Source organism: Lagenorhynchus albirostris, chromosome 17, assembly GCF_949774975.1.
Source record: "Lagenorhynchus albirostris chromosome 17, mLagAlb1.1, whole genome shotgun sequence".
NCBI classification, from domain to species: domain Eukaryota; kingdom Metazoa; phylum Chordata; class Mammalia; order Artiodactyla; family Delphinidae; genus Lagenorhynchus; species Lagenorhynchus albirostris.
In genome coordinates, this window is record NC_083111.1 from 62257115 (window position 1) to 62281304 (window position 24190).

At 41.5% G+C, this 24190-nt stretch overlaps 1 protein-coding gene across 2 annotated transcripts in view; it reads right to left on the reverse strand.

Moving 5' to 3' along the window:
- SAMD12 (sterile alpha motif domain containing 12) overlaps positions 1–24190 on the reverse strand; it is a 404613-nt gene that overhangs the window by 212800 nt on the left and 167623 nt on the right. For both annotated transcript variants that reach the window (XM_060127703.1, XM_060127704.1), the window contains exon 3: positions 9150–9279. In XM_060127703.1, coding sequence (XP_059983686.1) covers positions 9150–9279 — 130 coding nt within the window. The remainder of the gene's footprint in view (positions 1–9149; positions 9280–24190) is intronic.

Genomic DNA, 24190 nt, shown 5'->3' on the forward strand with positions numbered 1-24190 from the left:
GTCCATTGTTATTGGTCTGTCTCTGTTCCAGTTAAGCAGGTCTTTGGGGTTCTGTATCTCCTGCATGTGCCCTTCTCTCCAGATTTCAGGGGGGTGATTTGCATTATGACATCAGCTCTCTGACCCACTGTTTTTCAGTTGATCCAGTTTTTTTTTTTTTTTTTTTTGGCTGCACCGCGCAGCTTGTGGGATCTTAGTTCCCCAATCAGGGATTGAACCCCTCGGCAGCAAAAGTGTGGAGTCCTAACCACCAGACTACCAGTAAACTCACTGTGTCCAGCTGTGTCTTGTGGTAAGGATTAGAGTGATGACATCCAAGCTCTTTACATATCAGAGCTGAAATCAGAAGCCTTCTGCATCTAATGAGATGATCATATGACTTTCTTCATTTACTCTTAACATGACGAATCACATCGATTTTCAAAAATGGAATCAACTTTACATTCCTATGCACACATGACCATGATGTAATATCCTTTTTGTCTATTGTGAGATTCAACCCTTGTATTGTCAAGGTTTGTAGGTTTATGTTCATGAAGGATATTGGTCCGTACCATACCATTCTTGTAATATCTTTGTCAGCTTTTGGTATCAGGGTTAGTCTGGTCTCATAAAATGAGTTTGGAAGTGCTCCCCCTTTCTCTATTTTTGAAAGAATTTGTGAAAATTTGGTTGCTAATTCTCGACTGTTTTAATTTATTGGAAAAAGCCTTCTGTGCTTGAAACTTCCTTTATGGGAAGTTCTGATTAAAAGTTTAACTGATTAAGAGATCCATGGCTATTTAAATTTTCTAGCTTTCTTGAGTCAGATATTGTTAAGTTATCGTTTTTAAGGAATTAGTCCATTTCATCTCAGTTGTTAAGTATGTGGGCATAAACCTGTTCATAATATTTTCTGCTCTTTTAATGAATGTAGAAAACTTAGTGATATCCCCAACTTCTCACTTGATGCTGTCTTTTTTTCCCTCATTCAGGCTATCTAGACATTTATCAATTTTTGTTGATCTTTTCAAGGAATCAGGTTTACCTTTGTTAATTTTCTTTATTGCCTGTATGTTTTGTGTCTTACTGATTTCAGCTCTTTGAGATTAGTATTCTTCCTTCTCTAACTTCTTAAGGTAAAATTTTAATTAATCAAGTTCAACTCTTTCTTCTTTCTTTTCTAATACAGGCATTTCAGGCTGTAATTTTCCTCTAAGTTCTGTACCACACAAACGTTTGAAATATTAATGTTTCTACTATCATTCAGTTCAAAATATGTTTTAGTTTTTCTCTTGCGATTTTCCCCCCTCCCCCATCTGATTACATGGATGTGTATTAAGTTTCTAAATATTTGGGATCTTCTTGATTATCTTGGTAGTGATTTCTAATTTAATTCTGTTTCAGTCAAAGAATGCACCCTGTGCCACTTCAGGTTTTTTCAAATTTACTGACACTGATTTGTGCCCTGGTGTATAGTACATCATGGTGAATAAGTCCCCTGAACTGGAAAGTACATACATTCTGAAGCTGTTGGGTACAGTGTTCTGCCTGGCACGTGGTAGTGGTCACATAAATTTTATAAAACAAATGAATTAATTATGATTTAACAAATAAATGAAATGAATAGGAAGGGATTGGTCAAGCGGCTAAAATGAAGCTACAGTTGACCCGCGAACAACGAGGGGGTTAATCCGCCTGCAGTACTGTCAGCCCTCCGTATCCATGGCTCCCCTGAATCCGCGGATTCAATGAACCATGCAGTCCTATTGCATTTTCCATTGAAAAATATCTGCGTATAAGTGGACCTGTGTATATGAAACCCACTTCGTTCAGGGGTCAACTGTATTTAGAGAGAAAGGAGGTAGCCAGTGTAGCTAGACTGAAGATGACATGATGACTGTAACTGAGGAAGCAAATATCCAGAGGATATAGGGGATGTCTGGTTAAAGCAGAGGCAGAAAAGGTTGTTTGTAGAAGGGAATAAGAGCATGCCTTCTGAAACAAGAGTCAGGAGAAGACAGATGGGTAGAGGGTAAAAAGTTTTAGGGAAATCCCATCAAACAGCGTGTAAGTTTTCAGCGTAGCAGAAACCAGACCTTTACTAGCGATGAAGAAAGGAATTGGGAGAAAGCATGTTGGGAGAGCCACTTAACAGGCCACTGGGATGAAGAAAAGGCTGGGGGAAGGCATCATGGCTCCATGGAGGCCTGGCACGTGAATCTGTATTGGGGGGCAGTCATGAAGGGCTTTCTTCAGCAAAGGTTTCTATAACCCAGGAACCTAAACAGGATCTAGGGGTGGGTTTCAGTAAAACCTCAGCAGAACTGTCTAATCATTTATCAACTTCATGGGACAAGTTCTATCACAGGGCTTTTATCCTGGGAGCTACAGGATGGGTCACTTAATCCAGAAGAGGAGGAGTAAGAAAGGCTTTTGTAGGAGGTGGTATCTGAACTAAAGCCCGAAAGGAAGTTGGAATTATCCAGGTAAAAAGGTGGGTTTGAGGAGGGTAGAAGCAAGCATGGCATTTGAGAGCCCTGCAGCTCAGAGTAGGAGGGAGTAAGGAAAACCAAGCACTGTAACTGCCACCGTCATCCAAAATCTTGAACCAAAACAAACACACAAAAAACAACAGTTTGCTTTTAAAAATTATGAAATGCTCATCCCTGCAGGTGTCTGAGCAAAGGCTGTCTGGCCATCTAGCAGGGATGTTGGAAAGGACATGTGGGGAGACGTCTGATTGAAGTGGTGGGGGACACTCGTTCCCCACCCTATTCCTTCATGGAAGAACTTCCCTAACACTCCTGGTCTCTCTCTCCTCCCCTCTGTTTGGTGCCCTTGGAAGCAGGAAACGGGTTTGCCCAGCCCAGCCTCATGTTCTGTCCTGTCTTGTGACCGGTGTGCCTGATGCAGTCTGCTTTCTCCCAGGCGGTTAGAGGGGCACTTCCCAACTGCGCCAGTGACCAGAATACCTCATTTAGAGGGAAAATATTCTTAGCAAATCAATTCATCTGAAGACCTAAAGGATATTCTCCAAAAAAGCTTTATCAGGAATGAAGCTGATATTCTGATCTCCATTCATATTTCTCATTGCAAGGCGTAGTTTTAAACTGACTCCATAAAACCTCAGATGACATCTGAAGTCACTTCCAACATTCAGAAATCTATTATTCTGAATCATCAAGACAACCAAATTCAGCATCCTAGGTTTAAGAATGTGGAGGAGTATAGAGGTGATGTTAGTAAGCTTTCTATCAAAGGGCGTTAAAAATGAAGAATAAATGCTGTTATTGGAAAATTAATATGTGGAAACTCATGCCCCGATGATGTCCAAACTCTACTATGCAGATATAAAATGCTGCTCGAGATTCAATAAAAAACGTAGAGCAGTTCATACAAAAGAGAAATGTAACAAAACACAAAGATATACAAAAGTAGAACGCACTATGCAGAGGGCAAACCAACAAAGACAAGAAAATGTGCAGACGAAGCACTGGGGTAGCTCAACAAGCCCACAGTTCATTGCGCTACACTGGGTTCCACAAAGTAGTGTTCTCACAGGTATAGCACATAAAATAATTACTCTACTTCTTTGGACACTTGTTTACTACACATCCCACCAACCTCCATGGGTAATTCTAACCGTGATAAAAGACTAGGAAGGGGCTTCCCTGGTGGCGCAGTGGTTGGGAGTCCACCTGCCGATGCAGGGGACACAGGTTCGTGACCCGATCCGGGAAGATCCCACATGCCGTGGAGCGGCTGGGCCCGTGAGCCATGGCCGCTGAGCCTGCGCCTCCGGAGCCTGTGCTCCGCAACGGGAGAGGCCACAACAGTGAGAAGCCCGCGTACCGCAAAAAAAAAAAAAAAAAAAAGGACTAGGAAGACAATAGCAGAAGGGTAAATGTTAGCAAATGCACAGAGCCCACAATCCAAAGGTTTCAAAAAGATAAAGAGGTTTCCCCTTTATTCAATAGCATAAGCGGAACGGCCAAATTTCAGGGTGCTACATCCCAGAGGAATATTTTGAAAAGGGGAAAGAGGTACAAATGGGCAGTGTCTGAAGCACAGAAAGAACCCGAAGTATTCACTGATTTTGTAGGAGACCATTGAGAAATATGACAAGTCAATACTGACCACCTGCAGGGGACATTCACAGGGTAAGTATTTATTCCTGCAGACATCTAAAGGATTCCCACCCGTGTTCCACGAAGCAGGCCACGTGGAAACCTTTTACACATTCAAAATAGCTTCTAAAAATGCACTTTGTATTCTGGGGAGCTCTGAGCACCTCACCCACGAAGATAAGTCTTTAAAGTTGGGGAGGGAAGAACCCTTTACAGAGGAAAGGCTTGACGCGGAAGGAAATGAGTTGATTTTAGCAGCCACCGCAGGAAGAATACCAGGCACAGCCAGGGGCTGAAACTGCCTCAAACCTGAAAAGATTCTTAACTGTGCATAAAAAAGAATCCGAACGTTGCCTGTGAGCTTACACCTGGCCCCAGTAGAGCTTCCTCATCAGCATTCCAAGCCCGGCCTCAGAAAGCTGGGGAAAGAACCTTGCAAGCACAGGAAAATAGTCAAATTTCTTTCCTTCAAGCCTAATCTGATGATTTAAATATATCTCTCCTAACGCCTCTCAGGTGTTCTAACCATCTCATGCCTGTTAAGAGCACTTCTGCAGGGAGTTACCACTAGTAGCGTCTCTTCTGATTTAACTCATCTGCCATAGAATAGTAGGTGCCTTCTGGACATAATGAAATTCTCAGAAATTCTAAGAGGAAATTTGCACAGTGTTTTGAATACTGGTGTGTTAAAACATACCTTAAGTTTCCTTAGACTTTGGAGAAACTGGATGGCGGAGGGGGGCAGTTTGTTTAGAGTTTAATGTATTTTAAACAAAGGCATCAGAAAGATGTTAATGTAGTGGAATTGTTGGTGGAAACCAATTTAAAAAAAAAAAGAAACAACTACCAAGGTTAAAGGGTAATTTTCAAAAAAGTTAAAATCCTGACTCTCATCATACACAAAAATAAACACATGTTTAAGATTTTGTGGAAACTGATAAGATGTTACAACCAACTCAAAGGAGAAACCAAAGAGCAGACACATGTTCAGATCAGGAGGAAAGAAATGAATGTGTAAATGGGAGACAAAACTCACCTTTTTCACAGTGGATTGGGAAGTCAACTGAACCTCTGTGGGACAGAAATTATACGTCTACAAACAAGAATTATTTCATACTGCTATCACTTACTTACAACTTACAGAGTTGTAGAACAGTTTCGTAGAGTCAGAATTAGACAAGCCGAAATGATGTGCTACTGAGGGTGCACGGTTTTCTAAGGAGGCACAATGTTCTCCCTCCACAGATCACTGGCTATTTTATTTATTGCTGTATTCCCCACACCTGGTACAGGGCAGATGCTCCATAAATACTTGCTAAACAGACGTCTACTATGTATGAGGCATAAAGCTAAACCCTTCGCATGCATCGTCCCCTTTAACCTTTCCAACAACGCTTTAAGATAAATATTACTCGCAGATGACTGACTTAAACTAGGCTTGTGTGATGCTGCACAGTTATTACTTGTCAGAGGTCGAGGGGTGGAGAACAGGGGCGGGGTGGGAGGAACGGGATTTGCCTCAGGTCTGTAATCAGAAAGCCCATCTTTTTTTCTTCCTGATTCTTCTTTCCATTTAATATGTCTTTTTTATTTATCGTCATGGTCCCACGCGCCTCTAAATTAAGGGATTGTTTATATGTTCCAGAGATATAACATGCTTCCCGGATGAGCATGATGTTGGAGACCCTTGCTTTAAGACACATAAATGAACAGCAGTACTCACGAGAATCTAAGCATAAATAAGAGACACATGGACATCTTTATTGTGGCCTCGCAGATAAGCACAGGATACTTACCAGCCCACATCCCAACCCCCATCCTTAGGTGCTCATTATAATTTTCAGGATAACAGAGATGGATGAATTCACCAGTGTTTACGTGTGTGGTTTGTTCTCATAGAAAGTGCAGCAGCACTTAGGCAAGCAGCAGCAGCTAACATTCATCGCTTACTGTGACCGTGAACTACTTTCCCAGCGACACTCTGAGGCGGGTGCTATTATCACCTCCTCTTCACAGGTAAAGAAAGCGGGAATACACCAAGTCACCTTCACAGAATCACGGAGCTAAGCTGCAAGTCTGGGCTTTGACCTGGCACTTGTAACCCCCTCCCGGCCCTCACTCTGAGACACTCTACTGTCTGCATCGGCTGCTGAGGTTCTCTCTGCCATCGTGTCTTGATTTTTCACAATCCTCTTTGCCCAGTTTATCAGAGCCTACAAGGGTACTAGGCTTCCTGCAGCCGCCAGCATCCCAGGGCTGGAACTGCAGGCTGGCTTCAGTCCTGAAAGCTATCTATCTTCGGGCCACTTGGCACCTGCGATCATTTGGGTAGTTTACATTCACCCTTGGAGAGGGACAGGACACAAAAGTGGTCTTCTGAGGCCTTGAATAGGTGAAGGTCAGAAAGATGTGTGTGTGTCAAGGGTTAATCTGAAATCATTCTCTCCTAAGTCCCCAAATAATCCCCTGCTTTCTTTTCTTGCCAGAAAACAGGCTGCCCTCAGAATGAAGTAACAGTATGATTTTAGACACCTCCAGATGAGTTTCGACATGAAGAACGGCACAGTGCTAGTAGGTAGAAGGTGTTGATAAATGATTAACTTAGTGGTTTGTTTGTATCATTTCATTTAATCTTCACAACGACTCTCTGAGACAGGTATTGTTATTATTACCATCTCCATTTTGGAGATGAAGAAGTGAGGCTGAATAACCTGTCTAGGTTAAGCAGCTTGTCCAAGATCTCAAGAAGGTTGCGATTTACCAACACCAGAGGTGTTTGTGGAGACGAGGTATGCCACCAAAAGCAATATGACAGCTGTTTGCAACACAAGGCCACTTGGCAGAAAGCCTTAGGAAGTGGTACCATTTACCCCATAAGCATTGAAGCATGAGACCTTTATTTCTGACGGGGGTGTAATGCTCATCCTTTTCAAACCATTATAAACGCTTACCCTTCCCTCAAGGGTATCACAGAATTCCCACCCCTAACAAAAGATAACACTACTTTCTCATAAGATCATGAAAAAGGTTTTGCCATTACTATCACACAAGCATTAAGAAACAGACATTATCTGGTGAAGGTTCCCATAAGCAGCCAAATGGTTACTAACTGGTTGATAAATTCTAGGGGTGGAATAGCTGACCCTGTATGGGATTTTCTTATATCCTTAAGGGAGGGACTAAGAAAAAGAATCTAGACACTTGGAATCTAAGCTAAGTTCTGACACTGCCTTCAGGATTTCATCCAAATGGGCCATTACCTCCAGTTCAGAGGAGAAAAGAAGTACATTAAGGACCATTTCTAGGCTTAAGTTAGGAGGATTTCACTCTCTGTTAACTCACTCTGAGCTACACCTGTGTGTTCCTTACATATTTAAACATTACTAACTTGGTCATCAGGAATCTCTGATAATGTAGCTCAGCGTTATTTAGAGACTTCCCTGGTGGTGAAGTGGTTAAGAATCTGCCTGCCAGTGCAGGGGACACGGGTTCCATCTCTGGTCCAGGAAGATCCCACATGCCGCGGAGCAATTAAGTCCGTGCACCACAACTACTGAGCCTGCGCTCTAGAGCCCACGAGCCACAACTACTGAGCCCATGAGCCACAACTACTGAAGCCCGTGCGCCTAGAGCCGGAGCTCTGCAACAAGAGAAACCACTGCAATGAGAAGCCCGCGCACCACAACTAAGAGTAGCCCCTGCTCGATGCAACTGGAGAAAGCCTGTGTGCAGCAATGAAGACCCAATGCAACCAAATAAATAAATAAAAATAAAATTAAAAAAAACGTTATTTAATATTAGAAGCCTTTTTTTTCCAAATCAAGTTTTCTGTGCAATTTGAATATGTGAAACAGACACACCCATCTCAACCCAAAGCATGTCCCCCTGGCAGCCTCTAGTGCAACCAAGGGCTCCACGGAACGCACTTTGAAAACCACCCATCTAGTCCTGCTCTAAGGAGGTACGATCTGCCTCAGATTTTGAAGCTACAGGGTAAGAACTGAACTGCAAAAATAAATGCTTTCTGCTTGACGTGACCCTTTTCAAAGTGACGGGAGTGAATATAGAGGTTAGCATTTCTGAAGATGCAAAGTATGAGTTTGGAAAGGGCTTGGCATGAGGTGTGCTGAGCTACTCGACAGCAAGTCCCTTTCCCACTAGAGGGTCAATTTTCGCTTAGAAAAAAGAAGAATCTGGACTGGAATCAGGTCTTCTCAAAACTTTTTCCCACCTTGAAGCACAGTTTTGGTGCACAGAGCATGTTCCTCCATCCTATCTTTCATTATAGGGTTTGCAGAAGAGGAGGGTGGGAGGAATGGTACCCACGATCAAGCAACAAGGCAGGTGGGCAGGCGAGGTCTGCAAAAGACCCCCTTACTCTGATGGGCTCCCACAGTGGACCTATCCGCTCCCTCCTACCCACTCCATTCTCCAACTGAGAGACACGATCCTACAGTCTTTTACAGTTCATTATGCTGTCATATTTCCCGCTGCCAAGCGCTTCTCAACTTCCACATATAATACTCGAAGCCCCTTGATTTAAAGGGAGTCTTACTTTGTGCTTTGAGAGTATTCATCTCAGGGGCAGTGAGTTAGTATTGTTATATTCAGTCCAGAATTTTCCTATTTAGAAATCTTTTCTTCTTAAAACATCTACCTACGGACCCTGTAACCAAATTAATTTGAAGGATCTCCTCCCTTTCTTTACTCTAGGACTGCTACACTCTTATTTTCTCTAGGATCCCCCAACCCCTTACCCTGATTACCACATACTTTTATGCTGGACATTCAAAATCCATGGTTCCCTGTATGCTTGGTTACCACATACTTTTATACTGGACATTCAAAATCCATGGTTCCCACTTTTGCTTGTTAAGTAGCATGGCGTGCCCGGATCTGGAATTTATCGTTCCTTTTAAAGTAAACCCATGCCAGAGAATTTCAGCAGGGAGATGCTTTTTCATTTTAAGGGTGTGGGAAAGGCCATTGAGATGGGAAGAGGGAGAGGGAGTGAAATGTTTCGGATACTGCATACTTTACCCGTTATGTCATGCTGTTTGAATGACTCACTGTAGATCTGATACTGATTCGGACAATGTTTCTTCAGCCACTTGCAGACATCCTGCTGAGTCCACAGAGCCACTGGTTTTGACAGCTTCACCGTAGCCGACTATAAATAAAGAAGGAAAAGAAGATCTGTTAGTGCCAGCCTCATGCCTAGAAAGGCACTGCTGTTAGAAGCCCTATAGTGTGGTAAAGGCTACAGGCTGGATTCCCTGAAGATAAACATCTGACTCTTGTCTTCCTCTGAGCCTCTGCAGACCTTCTCCATGCCCCTGAAAGCCAGAAAGAAAAGGTCCAGGTGGAGAAGGCCATGAAAACTACACCTATTCTCAGATTCTCTCTACTGGGAGAAGTCCCCAGGAAGTAGTGCTTTCTGATGACTCCTCTAACAACAAGACGATTAGGTTGCTAAGCAATTGACTAAATTTTAGGGGTGAAACAGCTGCCCCCAAGTGGCCTTTCTCTGTATCCCAAGGAAGTGTCCATTTCTCACTATCCTCTGATATCTCTAGGACCTAGGATAACTGGCCCCAGCAGGTGCTAATAATTATTTTAGGAACGAATGTTATAGGATTTAGATACCTACATACGAATAACTCCTGAGAGCTCTGGATTTAGGGTGGCCCTGTAAAGTCTAGGAATTAGTTATGCACAGTAGGTAAGGAAAAAGTCAATTCCACCAGCACGTGGGTAATGGTAATAAGATAATGAGTGTAGCTAGACTTCATGTAGAAGCCAACTAGCCAGAGTCATTTATTGCTCACTGGATCTTTCAGGGAGGCTTATGAAACAAAACGGAACACAGAGGTGCAAAGGACCCAGCCTTTGACCAATGGCAGGTTAGAAATACATTCATTCATCAACAACAACATCAACAAGCATCAACTGTGCTAGACGCTGGTCTGCCTCATAGATCCCAGGGACTGGGCTGAGGCTAAGTGAAAGCTTACCTAGCTATAATCTTTATCATTCTGGATCAGGATTTCAATACAAGTAGTTCTCTAAAGGATGTTGGACAGTACACAGACCTGGCCTTAAATATCACTGACCTCACTAGGGATCATTCTCTTTCACTTCTCTTTCAATCTCTCAGATTATGTGAAGGGGAGAGCCTTGATTTTGTATGTGTGATGTAACATCTTTCTAACACCTGCTAACATGATCTTTGACAAAGAGAGGGCTTCCTTCAGCCTCGGAACTGTCATTGGAAAGCAGAATTTTCATCTAGCATATAATAACTGCTGTGTTTTACTTTTTTTATATTTAAGGTTACCTTTATTTTATGACAAATAAATTATGGCAAAAATACATTCTATTTTCTGTAGTAATACCTAGATTGCTTTTAAAACAAATTTGAGTTAATAAAAACCTGGGTCATTATTTACAACTGCCAAGATACAGAAGCAACTTAAATGTCCATCAATAGATGAATCGATAAAGAAGATGTGGTGTGTGTATATATATATATATATAATGAAATACTACTCATCCATAAAAAAGAACGAAATTTTGCCATTTGCAGCAACATGGATAGACTTTGAGGGCGTTATGCTAAGTGAAATAAGTCAGAGAAAGACATATACTGTATGATATCACTTACATGTGGAATCTAAAAAATACAACAAACTAGTGACTATAACAACAAAGAAGCAGACTTGCAGATATACAGAACAGACTAGTGGTTACCAGTGGGGAGACGGAAGAGGGGAGGGGCATGATAGGAGGAGGGGACTACGAGGTACAAACTAATAGGTATAAAATAAGCTACAAGAATATACTGTACAAAACTGGAATACAGCCAATGTTTTATAATAACTATAAATGGAGTGTAAGCTTTAAAAATCGTGTCTCGCTATACTGTACACCTATAACTTACAATATTGTACATCAACTATACTTCAATAAAATGGGTCCATTTCAAGAAAAATTAAGGAAACAATAATACAGATGGTAATAGTAAAAATAGTGGAAGTGAAATGCAGGTGATTCAAGTCTAGAAAACAGTGTTCAGGTGTTATTTTTTATTAGTATATTTTGAATTGTATGATTCTTTGGGCCATCACTTATAAAATAATTACAAATAAAATATCATTTTTTACTTTGTGCGGTGGTATTTTTTTTTCTTTCACTCTCAGGAGTGGCAGATTGTATTTTTCCAAAGATGATTTTATATATGCACAGATACATACATACACACATACATATCTCCTTTTCACTGATTGTGACTTTCATTCCTCCACCGATATTTGGGGTTGATGTTGTCTCTGTTTGAATTTTGACAGGGTTCATGGAGGGCCTGGCCAATGGAGTACAGCAGAATTGATGCTATCTATGACTTCTGAGGCTACATCAGAAAAGAGACAGAGCTTCTGCCTGGCTCGCCCTCTCTGGCACTCACCTTCAGAACCTGGCCACTATATTGTGAGGAAGCTCTGACCACATGAAGAGACCAGGTAGAGGAGTTTTGGCCAATCCCCCAGCTTAAAGTGTCAGCTGACAGCTACCACCAACCCTATCAACTGTCAGACAAATGAGTAACCAAGCTTTAGATGATTCCAGCTACCAGGATTCAAATCTTCCAGCTCAGACTTCCAGACGCCATGATGCAGAGACACACATAATCCACTAGCAACATGTATAGTTGTCTTCCACCATTAAGTGTTGGGGTAATTTGTTTTGCAACCCTAGTGACTGGAACACTCAGTGAGGATACAATAGTTATGACTGTGCTCCCCGGAGTGCCTTGCATTTAACAGATGCTCTACAGAGCCACAATGAACAAGCGAAGAAATTAATGAAATGAAACCATTCTCACTGAGTCTGAGCTCACAGACCTGCCTTACTTTTAATCAGCAGCGAATTTCAAGTCTAGCCCTCGCTGCTCTACCCCGACTGTGTGCTGCTCACGTGGCTCCTGATCAAACCTGCCCGTCTCTCCCTTCCACTCTGCATACTCTAGTCACAGACTGCCAGCCATCTTCCCTCTAATCACTGCATACAACCATATCAATTGCTTTCCTAATTTTGATGAGAAAGAAGGGCCTCTGGCATGGATGGTGCAAATGAGTGCATGCTTTGTTGTTGTTTAGCTTTTTCCCTTTTGCTAGTCATCACTTTTCCCTCGCATGATTAGGAAACCAGTTTCAGCTCTTTTAGCTAGGAATGCACTTCCCACCATGTTTCACAAGTCAGCACCTCTGAATCTGCCTCCTTCCTGCTCTAAAAATTTTCCTTCAGATTAGCTGAATGAGTTCTTAGCTGACACATCATTGCCCTGAAACCCCTTGCAAGTTTCTCGCAAGTAAAGCTAATCACATCTTTTGAAAACTCCTATAAACCAGTCACAGAAGGCTGTAAATTAGGAAGGGAAAGGCAAGAAGATAAATTGCTTATACCTCAATTTACCAAACTTCCTGGGAGGTCATTCTTTAACTTGCTCATTTCCTAGGAAATGGAACATCCTCAGCTCCAAGACAAGTCTCATCAACTGGAGATTCGGGGGAGATTAATCCAAACACAGCAAGTCAACTCAGAATACATCCTCACCAGCTTACCATGTACTCTCGTGTTATAAATTTCCTTTGATTATAAATCCAGGTGTTCTGAGGCTAACAATCCAGGTGTTGCTTTGCTTTGCCTTCACAATATACTCTTACTCAGCAGTAATCTGGTGTTACATGCTTGGACAGCAATAAACACAAAGCTTCAGGTACAGATTTTTAAGACCACACGAACCTGCGGGGATCTGCCTCCATGTAAATAGGCATAACAAATACAGTGGGGAGGGATAGATTCCTACCATTAATAAGCCCTGTCTGTCTCTTACTCAGATAGTGATACATGTATCGGCCCCATTTATCAACTGATTCTTAGCTTTGGCTCTAATATGAACTTGTTATTAGTTTGCTACACATTAACTTTTTTTATCTGAATAATTATTTTCTTAACATCTTTATTGCAGTATAATTGCTTTACAATGGTGTGTTAGTTTCTGCTGTATAACAAAGTGAATCAGCCATACATATACATACACCCCATATCCCCTCCCTCTTGCGTCTCCCTCCCTCCCACCCTCCCTATCCCACCCCTCTAGGTGGTCACAAAGCACCGAGCTGATCTCCCTGTGCTATGCGGCTGCTTCCCACTAGCCATCTATTTTACATTCGGTAGTGTATGTATGTACATACCACTCTCTCATTTCGTCCCGGCTTCCCCTTCCCCCTCCCCGCATCCTCAAGTCTGTTCTCTACGTCTGCGTCTTTATTCCTGTCCTGCCCCTAGGTTCTTCAGAACCATGTTTTCTTTTTTTAGATTCCATACATATGCGTTAGCCTACGGTATGTGTTGTTCTTTCTGACTTACCCCACTCCGTATGACAGTCTCTGGGTCCACCCACCTCACTACCTGAGGAAGCCACCTGAGCGTCCATCGACAGACGATGGATAAAGAAGATGCGGCCCATGTATACAGGGGACTATTACTCAGCCATACACACTAACTTGTGAAGAGCCATCGTGGACTTCAGCTGCCTCTGCGCGCTGCCGAGATTCTCTATTCTCAGAGCAGACTTTTGTTTGTTCCGCCTCAGCTGCTCGCCTAGCAGCCCTGGTCAACCTGTGCTCCTCTCCCTTCTGTCACGATGCCCCCAACCCCAACAGCAACCAGGCTTGGGGGGTGAATGCCATAACCAGGCTCTTTTCTTTTTCGTTTTTTAATCGAAGTAGAGTTGATCTACAATGGTGTGCCAATCTCTGCTGTGCAGCAAAGTGACTCAGTCAGCCATAAAGAAAGAACTAAATAACGCCATTTGCAGCAACCAGAGATGATCATACTAAGTGAAGGAAGTCAGCAAGAGAGAGACACCTACCGTATGCTATCACTTATCCGTGGAATCTAAAACATGGCACAAATGAACCTATGTACAAAGCAGAAACATAACCTGATTTCTGATTTCCACGGGCCATTTGGAACAAGCACGTGTTAAACGCACATCAATCTCTTTATCACATTGTCCCGCTGGGAGGTGCAGAGTTGTCCAGTCTTCGTAGCTCCATAGTGTTACTTCAACTCTCCTCCTTTCCTCTGCCACCCAACACTCATGCCTCTCTCCGCACCCAACGTTAGGTAATTTTCTCGGATGTGCTGCATTTTATTTCTCCCCCACAGAAGGAGCCTAAACCGAAATAACAGTTTGTAAAGCAAAGAGATAGTATTTCATATTCAGTAGAAAATAATAAAAAAAAATCTTGCCCAAGGCAAACATCAGAAAAAGCACTTGCCCCGTTTCTTTCTCTACACTCAGGCCTGCTACATCATTCTCTGGATTTCCATCCCTGGAGACACTTTTGGCTTGTTCTGCTGCCCCTGAAAGAGGCCGGAGGCAGTTCGTTACCTTCCCCATGCATTGTAACACCATGCGGAATTCTAGGCATTTTCTTTCTGAATTGGTCCTGGCCTTTCTATAGACAATCTGAATGTGTATGTCAGATGCCTTCACGTTCTGGTTTTTTTTTTTTTTCTTTTAGCATCTTTATTGGAGTATAATTGCTTTACAATGGTGTGTCAGTTGCTGCTGTAAAACAAAGTGAATCAGCTATATGTATACATATATCCCCATATCTCCTCCTTCTTGCATCTCCCTCCCACCCTCCCTATCCCACCTCCCTATCCCACCTCCCTCTAGGTGGTCACAAAGCACTGAGCTGATCTCCCTGTGCTATGAGGCTGCTTCCCACTAGCTATCTGTTTTACATTTGGTAGTGTATAGGGGCAGGACAGGAATAAAGACACAGACATAGAGAATGGACTTGAGGACACAGGGAGGGGGAAGGGTAAGCTGGGGAGTGAGGGAGTAGCATTGACATATACACTTTCTGTTTTACAGAGACCTCACTTCATGCAAAAGACACATTACATTCCTGAGGGAAAAGTTGTTTGCAAATTGCTTTATTTTGCAAGTAATTCCTACTTTAATTTACCCTTATTCAATAATTTCAGCTACATTTTACAGTAACTTCTGATTTGTATTTAACTGGAAAGAGTTCTCAAGTTTTAAGTTCTTTAAGGTAAACCTGAAGCATTTCTGCTAAGTAATAAAAAATGTTTTAAAGAAGTCTGATATTGAAAGAACATATCAATATTACAAAGTGCTTTTAAAGTTAAATTTTATCTTGTAATTCAATTATCCCTTATTTGTTTTGCAATATAAATTCTCTTTTAAATTACTGTGTTTTGATTTATAAGAGAATGCTGAAATTTTAAGTCCCCAGTAGCTGTACAAACTCTTAAGGAGCTAAGCTTACATGAAGCCCAGTGGTTGATTGCGAAAAAATAGAGAAAGCAAAGACTGTTGTTTATTTCCACTAGCAGGACAAAGCAAGCTTTATGGCCAAATATCAGGAAGTGGTAAACATACTTGCAGCATCTCATTATAAGCAAGCATTTGCAAACTCTAAAAATGCTTCTTCCTTCTCTTACCATCTTGCAATGTTTTTTCTTTAGTTCTAGGTCTTCTTTTTATTGGCTTCTATTGTGTCATCTTACTCAAGATTGGAAAAAGGAGGGAAGAGAGGGGAGAGGGGAGAGGAACACACACACACACACACACACACACACACACACACACAATAACCTATTAATGTATATTTTAGCAGCTTTTATGCTCATTTACCAAAAAAAAGGGCCTCTAATTATCAAGAAGGATGAGCTAGTTCACAGAATACTTGGCATTTAATTAAATAATTCTTAAGTACTAATAATGCCCTCTTCTGCGACCTGAACTCTTTCATGGGAAAACTGGTTAGACAAATTTTAAAAGGTATCTCTTCTATTGTATTCTATCCCCAGGGTAGTTTATAACATCCGCCTGGTCACTTTTGGGTTCAAACCAAAATATCTTATGATGAATGACACTCTTAAACCTCTTGTCTTCCCAAGAGAGGATATCTCACTGCTAGAAAGTTTCCAGGAAAAAGCTGAACACCCTTCCTCTTGGATGAATGAAAGATTCATTTCATTCACATTTTCTAACTTTGACCACTGCTTTAATATCACTGGGATCACTTTATGCTTCCTAATTGGTGATGCTGATCTCTTCTGAGCAGTATGACACCTCTAGGTAGCAGTAGTGGCTAAGCAACTTCAGTAATTTTTCCAAGTATACAGTGTGGCACTGATTAGTTTCTTCAATTGTTTTCCATACAGCAACTGTTTTAGATCTTTGACTTTCCAGTCTCCTCCACAGGGCATTGTAGCTTGTTAATATTTCCTTCAAAAGGCAGGGTCTTAAATATGATGAATGAAATGTGTTATTAAGCCTAAACCTTCATTATTACTGAGTCATATCATCATTGACTATACAGGACTTAGGGGCAAGTTCTAAAACTTTGTGTTTTCTTTAAATGAATTTCTGTCAAGCTACAGCTCTCTTATCCTGAAGGTAGATTTCTGTGAACCTCAATTTTGCAGGTTTCAATTCATCATTTGAGATCCTCATTAAACAGGGTACTTGGTTATTCTCCCATATCTGCCCCACCCATGTAAAGAAAAGGTCTCTGAGGTCCTCAATAACTTTAAAGACTGTAACAGGGTCCTGGGATTAAAAGTTTGAGAACCACTGTTTTAAGGCATCATCATGGTGGTGTCATTAAAGGAAAAAAAGACATCTGGCTTGACATAATTGTTTTCCCTTAATTTGTCCATATTGAATTTTTGATGGCTTTTTTCCTTCCTAAATGCTCAGAATCACAGAAACTGAAAGTGTGAAGGAATCTAAATAGTCAGTATGTTCAAGTTTAAACCCAAGGCAAGAGTCCAATCCACTTTAAGACATCTATCAATAAAATGGTGACTAGTAAACCTGGGCCATGATGGATGTATCAAGGGTGTGTGTGTGTAAACAACTTTACTTGAATACATAAAAAGCAAATGTCAATCCCTTAACTGAAAATAATGACTACATTTTTCTTTTCTCTTTTTTTTTGAAGCTGCACAAGATCTAAAGAAATTTAGATCTAGATCTGAGAAAATGATGATCTAGATTCAAGACCCTCCCTGAAAATTTACAGCATTAGAAAATGCATCCTGCAAAACACACCATTATTCCATCGCTATAAGCGTTAGTAGTTTAAAATGGTCCTTTGTGTCAAAGCCAAAGTCAGACTTCCATCATCTTTCTCACTGATTTTTGAGTCCTACTTCTGGAGCAATTCAAGACAAATCTCACTACCCACTGCACTGATTTCCAGTCCACACATCACACTGGTGCTGTCCGTGGGATCACGTCTTTTAATTGTATGTCTCTCTCTGTTGCCTCCCCAGAGTAAAGAATCAAATATACAACTGATCACTTCACAGTTCCATCTGCAAACCTAGGAAACTTTTCTATTTCAATTTGTCCAAAAATGAGCTCCTGTTCTTCCTCTCAAAACTGTCTTCTAGGGCTTCCCTGGTGGCGCAGTGGTTGAGAGTCCGCCTGCCGATGCAGGGGACACGGGTTCGTGCCCTGGTCCGGGAAGATCCCACATGCCGCGGAGCGGCTGGGCCCGTGAGCCATGGCTGCTGAGCCTGCGCATCCGGAGCCTGTGCTCTGCAACGGGAGAGGCCACAACAGTGAGAGGCCCGCGTACAGCAAAAAACCCCCAAAAAACGTTTAACACAGCCTTAAGCAATCTGAGCACGTAGTATCTTTGATGCCACCTTTACTACTACTCTTTCCTTACTACATGTGCTCCCACTATACCAGCCTTCTTGCTGTTGCTCACAAATGCCAACTATATCCGCTCCTCGTTTTGCCTGAAATGGTCTTCTCCCAGATACCCACACAGCTAATTCCCTCACTTCCTTCCAGCCTTTGTTCAAATACTACCTTTTCAATAAGTCCTATCTTAATCTCCCTAATTAAAAATGCAACATTCTTCCCTCAGGCTTCCAACACTCATTAATTACCTTGTTCCACTGCTTCCTTCTCCATTGTAAGTATCCTCTAACACACTACAGAGCTAACTTATTTTGTCTTTTGTTTATTATCTGTTTCTTTCCACTGGCTTGCAACCTCCACAAGGGCAAGGATCTTTTTTATTTCACGAAGAATCCCACACTTTAGAACAATGCCTGGCACATAGCAACAATAATTTGCTGAAGGAATGAAACAACGGTCTGTCCATCATATATCACGGCTCCTATAGCCTTGAGTGTCAGAAAACTGGTTCAAGTCCCAGCTGTGCTTTTGACATTCACAGGTTGGGAGTAAAACAGGCTTTCCTCCAATTAGATTTCTCTCATATTGAGCCAAAAATGCAGCGACTTTCCAACACTATAATTCTTAGCAAGATAGCTCACATCTCTGATCCTCACTTTTTTTCTTTTTTGAATGACATGAAGAGTGATATAATGAAAGAACTTGGCATTTGGAATCTTGCAGACCTGGACTGAAGGCTGGCTCTGGAGTTCACTAGCACTGTGACCTTGGGAAGGTCACTAAACCTTTCTAAACATGCTCCTCAATATGCTGGAAACAATTCCTATCTTGTCCTTGGTAGAAGGATTAGAAGTAGTTTATCTAAATGCTTAAAAGTGCCTGCCACATAGATGTGCTCAGGAGTTACCTTCACATCCCTTGAATGGCATCAGTACACTCTCCTGCTGGATTCCCAAGCCTGATTTGGGGAAGCAATAGTGCAGTGAACACAGACAGTCCTCGGAGTCCAGCTGACTTGAGCTGAGTTACAGGCATTGTGAGATGGTGTTAGGTGTACTGAGCTAAGACCTGAAGAAAAATAGCTGATAGGAAAGGAGAAGGATGAAAAGGCACTAGTGGAAAAGGTAGGTATAGGAGCGGGGAGAGAGTGAGAACATGTAGAAAAAGGAAAGAAAAAAAGATGGAAGAACAAAGATACCAAATTAGGAGACACAAGGCAATGGTCCTCCTTATTCAGGCCGGCTTTGCTGCAACTACACAAATATCACCTCATGTCTTCCAACAATAGGTCGTGCCAGTGGTTTTTCTCGGACTCGGAGTCAGCTCTTTCTTGTCTCCAGGACAGTCAGGCACAAAGTGTCCTAATTCCACACCAAAGATATGGCCCAGATCCCCCAGGCACCTAACTATTTATAAAGGTGCACATCTAGATGTGTGGACTCTACCACTTACAAGCTGTGAAGCAGATGCTCGCATGGAATGCTGGTTAGGATCTGCTGCATCCCAAATGTGCGCTACTGGGTATCAGGGCTTCTAACAATAAACCTCATGGAGGGAATAAACAGACATGCGCTGGCAGTCAAGAGGAAACAAGATGCCTCTGGCATCCCAGATGGCTCTGGTTCCCAAGGCCTGCCTTTCTTATCAGCCCAGATTGTGGCACCTGTCAAGTGGAACACGAAGGGACAGGATCACACTGTACTCTGTGCCTGCTCATGGTACAGTGGGAAAACCCATCACTCATCCACCCAGATAAGCACACCCTACAGGGGAGATGCTATGCCTGCGAGGCGCCAAGGCACATGTACACTCAGAGCACGTACCCCTGCGTGAATGCTGAATGAACAAAAGCAAAACTGAAAGCAAACAGGAACGAGAAAATTGGTTGTTGATCATCATTTCATATGTTTACAAAAATTCCTTTGGAACAACAGTGTGGTAGATTGATGACAAAAATGTCCTCAGTGCAAAAAAAAAGAAAAAAAAAATAAATGACCCTTTGCAATATGACCTCAGGTCATTAGGTCACAAGGTAGCATCTATTTCTCCATCTCTTGAGTCTAGAGGAGGGAGAGAAAGGAGCTTGTGGCTTGCTTTGATCAAAAGAACAAGGCAGATGTAAACACTGCTATATTTAAAAAGGATAACCAACAAGGACCTACTGTAGAGCACAGGGAACTCTGCTCGGTATTACGTGGCAGCCTGGATGGGAGGGGAGTCTGGACACATGTATACATATGGCTGAGTTGCTTTGCTGTGCACCTGAAACTATCACAACATTGTTAATCGGATATACTCCAATATAAAATAAAAAGTAAAAAAAAAAAAAAATAACAAGGCAGAGGTGATGATGGGCCAGGTCCAGAGGCCCTCCGTGCTTGGACATTCTTCTTGCTCCCCTGAAATTGCTAGGAGAACAGGCCTGGTGAAGTTGGAGCAAATCAGCCTTCGGAATGTGGCAGGGGAGGATTAATGCCATTCTAGACATAATATTAGGTACATTTCTGTAACAGCATATGGGAAGAATTGTTTTAAGTACTTGAGATAAATTGTCTTTAACCTTCCCAACAATCTACAATCCTCCCAACAATCTACAAAGTAGTTATTATTTTCAGTTTATAGAGAAACAGGCTTAGAGGGGTAAAGTAACTCATCCAAGGGCACACTGCTAGTGAACTCAAACTCCATGCTTACTCCATGCTATCACTCTGGCCTGATGGACACAGGGGAAAAACGTGGATCATGATATCACTTTGGCTTGACGGATGTAGGGAAAAAAAGATGTGACTTATCTTACTGAGGTTCTCAATGCTAGACTTCTGTGACTGACAATGAAGGTAAATCTGATCAAAAACAACTCTGCCTTTGTCATAAGCTGGGTATGCCAAGCTTAGATCTGGGATCAGCCCCAGTCATGAGACCTCTAGTCCAGGGCTCTTTCCATTCTCCTTATTATGGAAGGAGGCACATATTTTACACTGTACAGTGGGGCAATGCTCATCTCTGCCTCTCAACCACATGACCAATAAAATGTGAATAAAAACATCTCTCCCCATCTTACAAAGTTGTTGTGAAGATCAAATAAAATAATCAAAAGGCTGAGTGTTCACTTTGGATGATTTTACAGAAAAAGAGAGGGCCGACGGGTCCTAGGGAAACTGAGGGTACCATGCTATTGGGACTCAGGAGAAAACAAAAGCACTAAGAAAATGCTGCTGCAACTGTATTTAGCAGGGACAGGATGGGGCCTTGGGATTGGAGAGCCTAAAAACTCTAGAATCGGCCAGTCTATGTAAAGCTTCTAATACTAGTGTTAATTGGCTTTAAAATTCAAGCCTACATAAAGGATAGTCATTCTCCAGGTCCACGACTTCTCGGTGGCAAAATAATTTGTCTGTATATTCAACTGAGCCACATGACAACTTAATTCAGTGGGGGCTGTTATGGACTAAGTGTTTGTGTCCCCCAAAATACCCACGCTAGGGTATTACTATACAATGTTATTATACAATGTTATTATACATTGTATATACAATGTATATATACAATGCTACTACAATGTTACTACAATGTTACATTGTATATACAATGTTACTATACATTGTTATATACAATGTTACTATACATTGTTATATACAATGTTACTATACAATGTTACTATATTTGGAGGCAGAGATTTTATGGAAGTAATTAAGGTTAAATGAGGTCATAAAGTGGGGTCCTGATCCCATAGGATTACTGTCCTTGTAGAACAAGAGACAACAGAGAGCTCTTTGTATCTCTCTCCACAGGATGTGGACACAGCAAGAAGGTGGCTGTCTCCAAGCCAGGAAGAGAGCGCTCACCAGAATCTGCATGCTGGGACCCCGATCTTGAACTTCCAGCCCCCAGAGCTGTGACAAAATAAATTTCTGTTATTTGAGCTACACCGTTTGATGGGTTTTTGTTATGGCAGTTCAAGCTGACTAACAGAGGGGCAAACTTCAGTTCAGATAAATGGGTCAGGTGGACAAAATAGTGTGACAATCGAAGACTGATAGAGCTTTGAAAATCTTACTATTTACATATAATAGGGAAGAGAATAAAATGGAGGTAAGATGCATTATATGATAAAAGCAAAAACATTTCCTTATATATTTACATATTCTTTTAAAAAACTTATTCATACAACTAAAGAAAATTTTACCAGGATTTATCTCATTAACACAATTACTTTTATCTTTATAAACTATTCTTCCAGAATCCATGTCCATGCACGTGTTTTTAAGGCCACATTTCCCTCTGAACAAAAAATTATGCACGTTTACTTGCTTACCAATTTAGGTCATTTTTATACTTCTATAGTCATACTGTCTATTTGTAACCTTCTTGTTGCTATCAAGGAAAGCATGCACATGTTTTTTTAAAAAGTTATACAAAAGAGCTTATAGTGAAAAATACAAGTTCCATCTCTTCTCACTGGAAACTATTATTTCTTCAAAGTTGAACACATACACAGTCTAACTCAAATACCTCCCTTCTCCAACCCCAGTTGCAATTTCCAGGGCCAACCTCTTAATGGTTCCTCTTTCAGTCTCTTTAATTCATCAGACTTAGAGAATTACCTGTGGACACCCCGATGAGAAAGATGAGGAATTAGCCCACACAATGCTACCTTTCTCCTTCATTTTCCTTGCTTTGTTCTTTGTATTATTAACTTTATCTCTTAATTAGTTATCTTTGTAGCCTTAATATACTTAAATATAGGATTTCCCAAATAAGCTCCTTTTAATTTTTTTCTATGGCTGTTAATTTCCTTCTTACATTTTCAACTCTTGTTCATCCCCTTCCAAGTCCCACCTTTGTCATCTATAGGATTATTTTTATACTGTCATGCTTAACAGTGCATATTCTGCCCTACAACCTCTATTTGATCTGCTATATTATGACTGCAGATTGATTCAAAGTTAAAAAAAAACAGTAACCAGCATTTACCTTATGATGACTGTGTAAGTACCGTTCAAATGTTGAGCCAGTTATTCTGGTATGAATTATTTTTTCTTGTATCATATTCTCAGCAGTCCAATGTCATATCTGCTGAAAATCTCAAAGAAGTTTCTCAACATGGAAACGAAACAGACTTTCTTCGCTTACGTGCTTAAGTTCATTCCACAATTTAGCACGCTGTTCCTACATACCATCTGTATTTTCATCAACATTGGGGTCAATAAACTATGGCCTCTTGGACAAACTCCAGCGCACTACCTACTTCTGTGTGGTCCACAATCTAATTAATCATGGTTTTTATATATAAATGGTTGAAAAAAACCCCAAAAGAATAGTACTATGTTACGATGGGTAAAAGTTAAGTAAAAATCAAACTTCAGTATTCATGAAATTATACTGGAACATGGCTACGCCCATCTGCCTCCGTGCTACAAAGTCAGAGAGAATGATTTTGACAGAGACCGAATGGCTTGCAAAGCTGAGAATATTTACTACCTGGTTCTTCATAAAAAAGTTTGCCAACCCTTGTTATAAACGGTGAGAGATTTTTCTTCAATTTCATCTGCACAATCATCTACTAAATTTTAAAATTTATTTCAAAAATTGCATTTTAATTCCAACGGGCTGCCTTATTCTCTAATGTGTTCTTTTTTCTGAAGCTTCCAGGACTTTTTCTTTTTATTAATTTTATTTTTTTGGTGGTATGCGGCCCTCTCACTGCTGTGGCCTCTCCTGCCGCGGAGCACAGGCCCTGGACGCGCAGGCCCAGCAGCCATGGCCCACGGGCCCAGCTGCTCCGTGGCATGTGGGATCCTCCCGGACTGGGGCACGAACCCACGTCCCCTGCACCAGCAGGCAGATTCTCAACCACTGTGCCACCAGGGAAGCCCTCAGGACATTTTTTATAAAAAACATCTTTACTGGAGTATAATTGCTTTACAATGGTGTCTTACTTTCTGCTGTATAACAAAGGAAATCAGCTATATGTATACATATATCCCCATATCCCCCGCTCTTGCATCTCCCTCCCACCCCTCTAGGTGGTCACAAAGCACCGAGCTGATCTCCCTGTGCTATGTCGCTGCTTCCCACTAGCTGTCTATTTTACATTTGGTAATGTACATATGTCAATCCTACTCTCTCACTTCGTCCCAGTTTACACTTCCCCCGCCCCGTGTCCTCAAGTCCATTCTCTAAGTCTGCGTCTTTATTCCTGTCCTGCCCCTAGGATCATCAGAACCATTTTTTTTTAGATTCCATATATATGTGTTAGCATATGGTATTTCTTTTTCTCTTTCTAACTTACTTCACTCTGTATGACAGAATCTAGGTC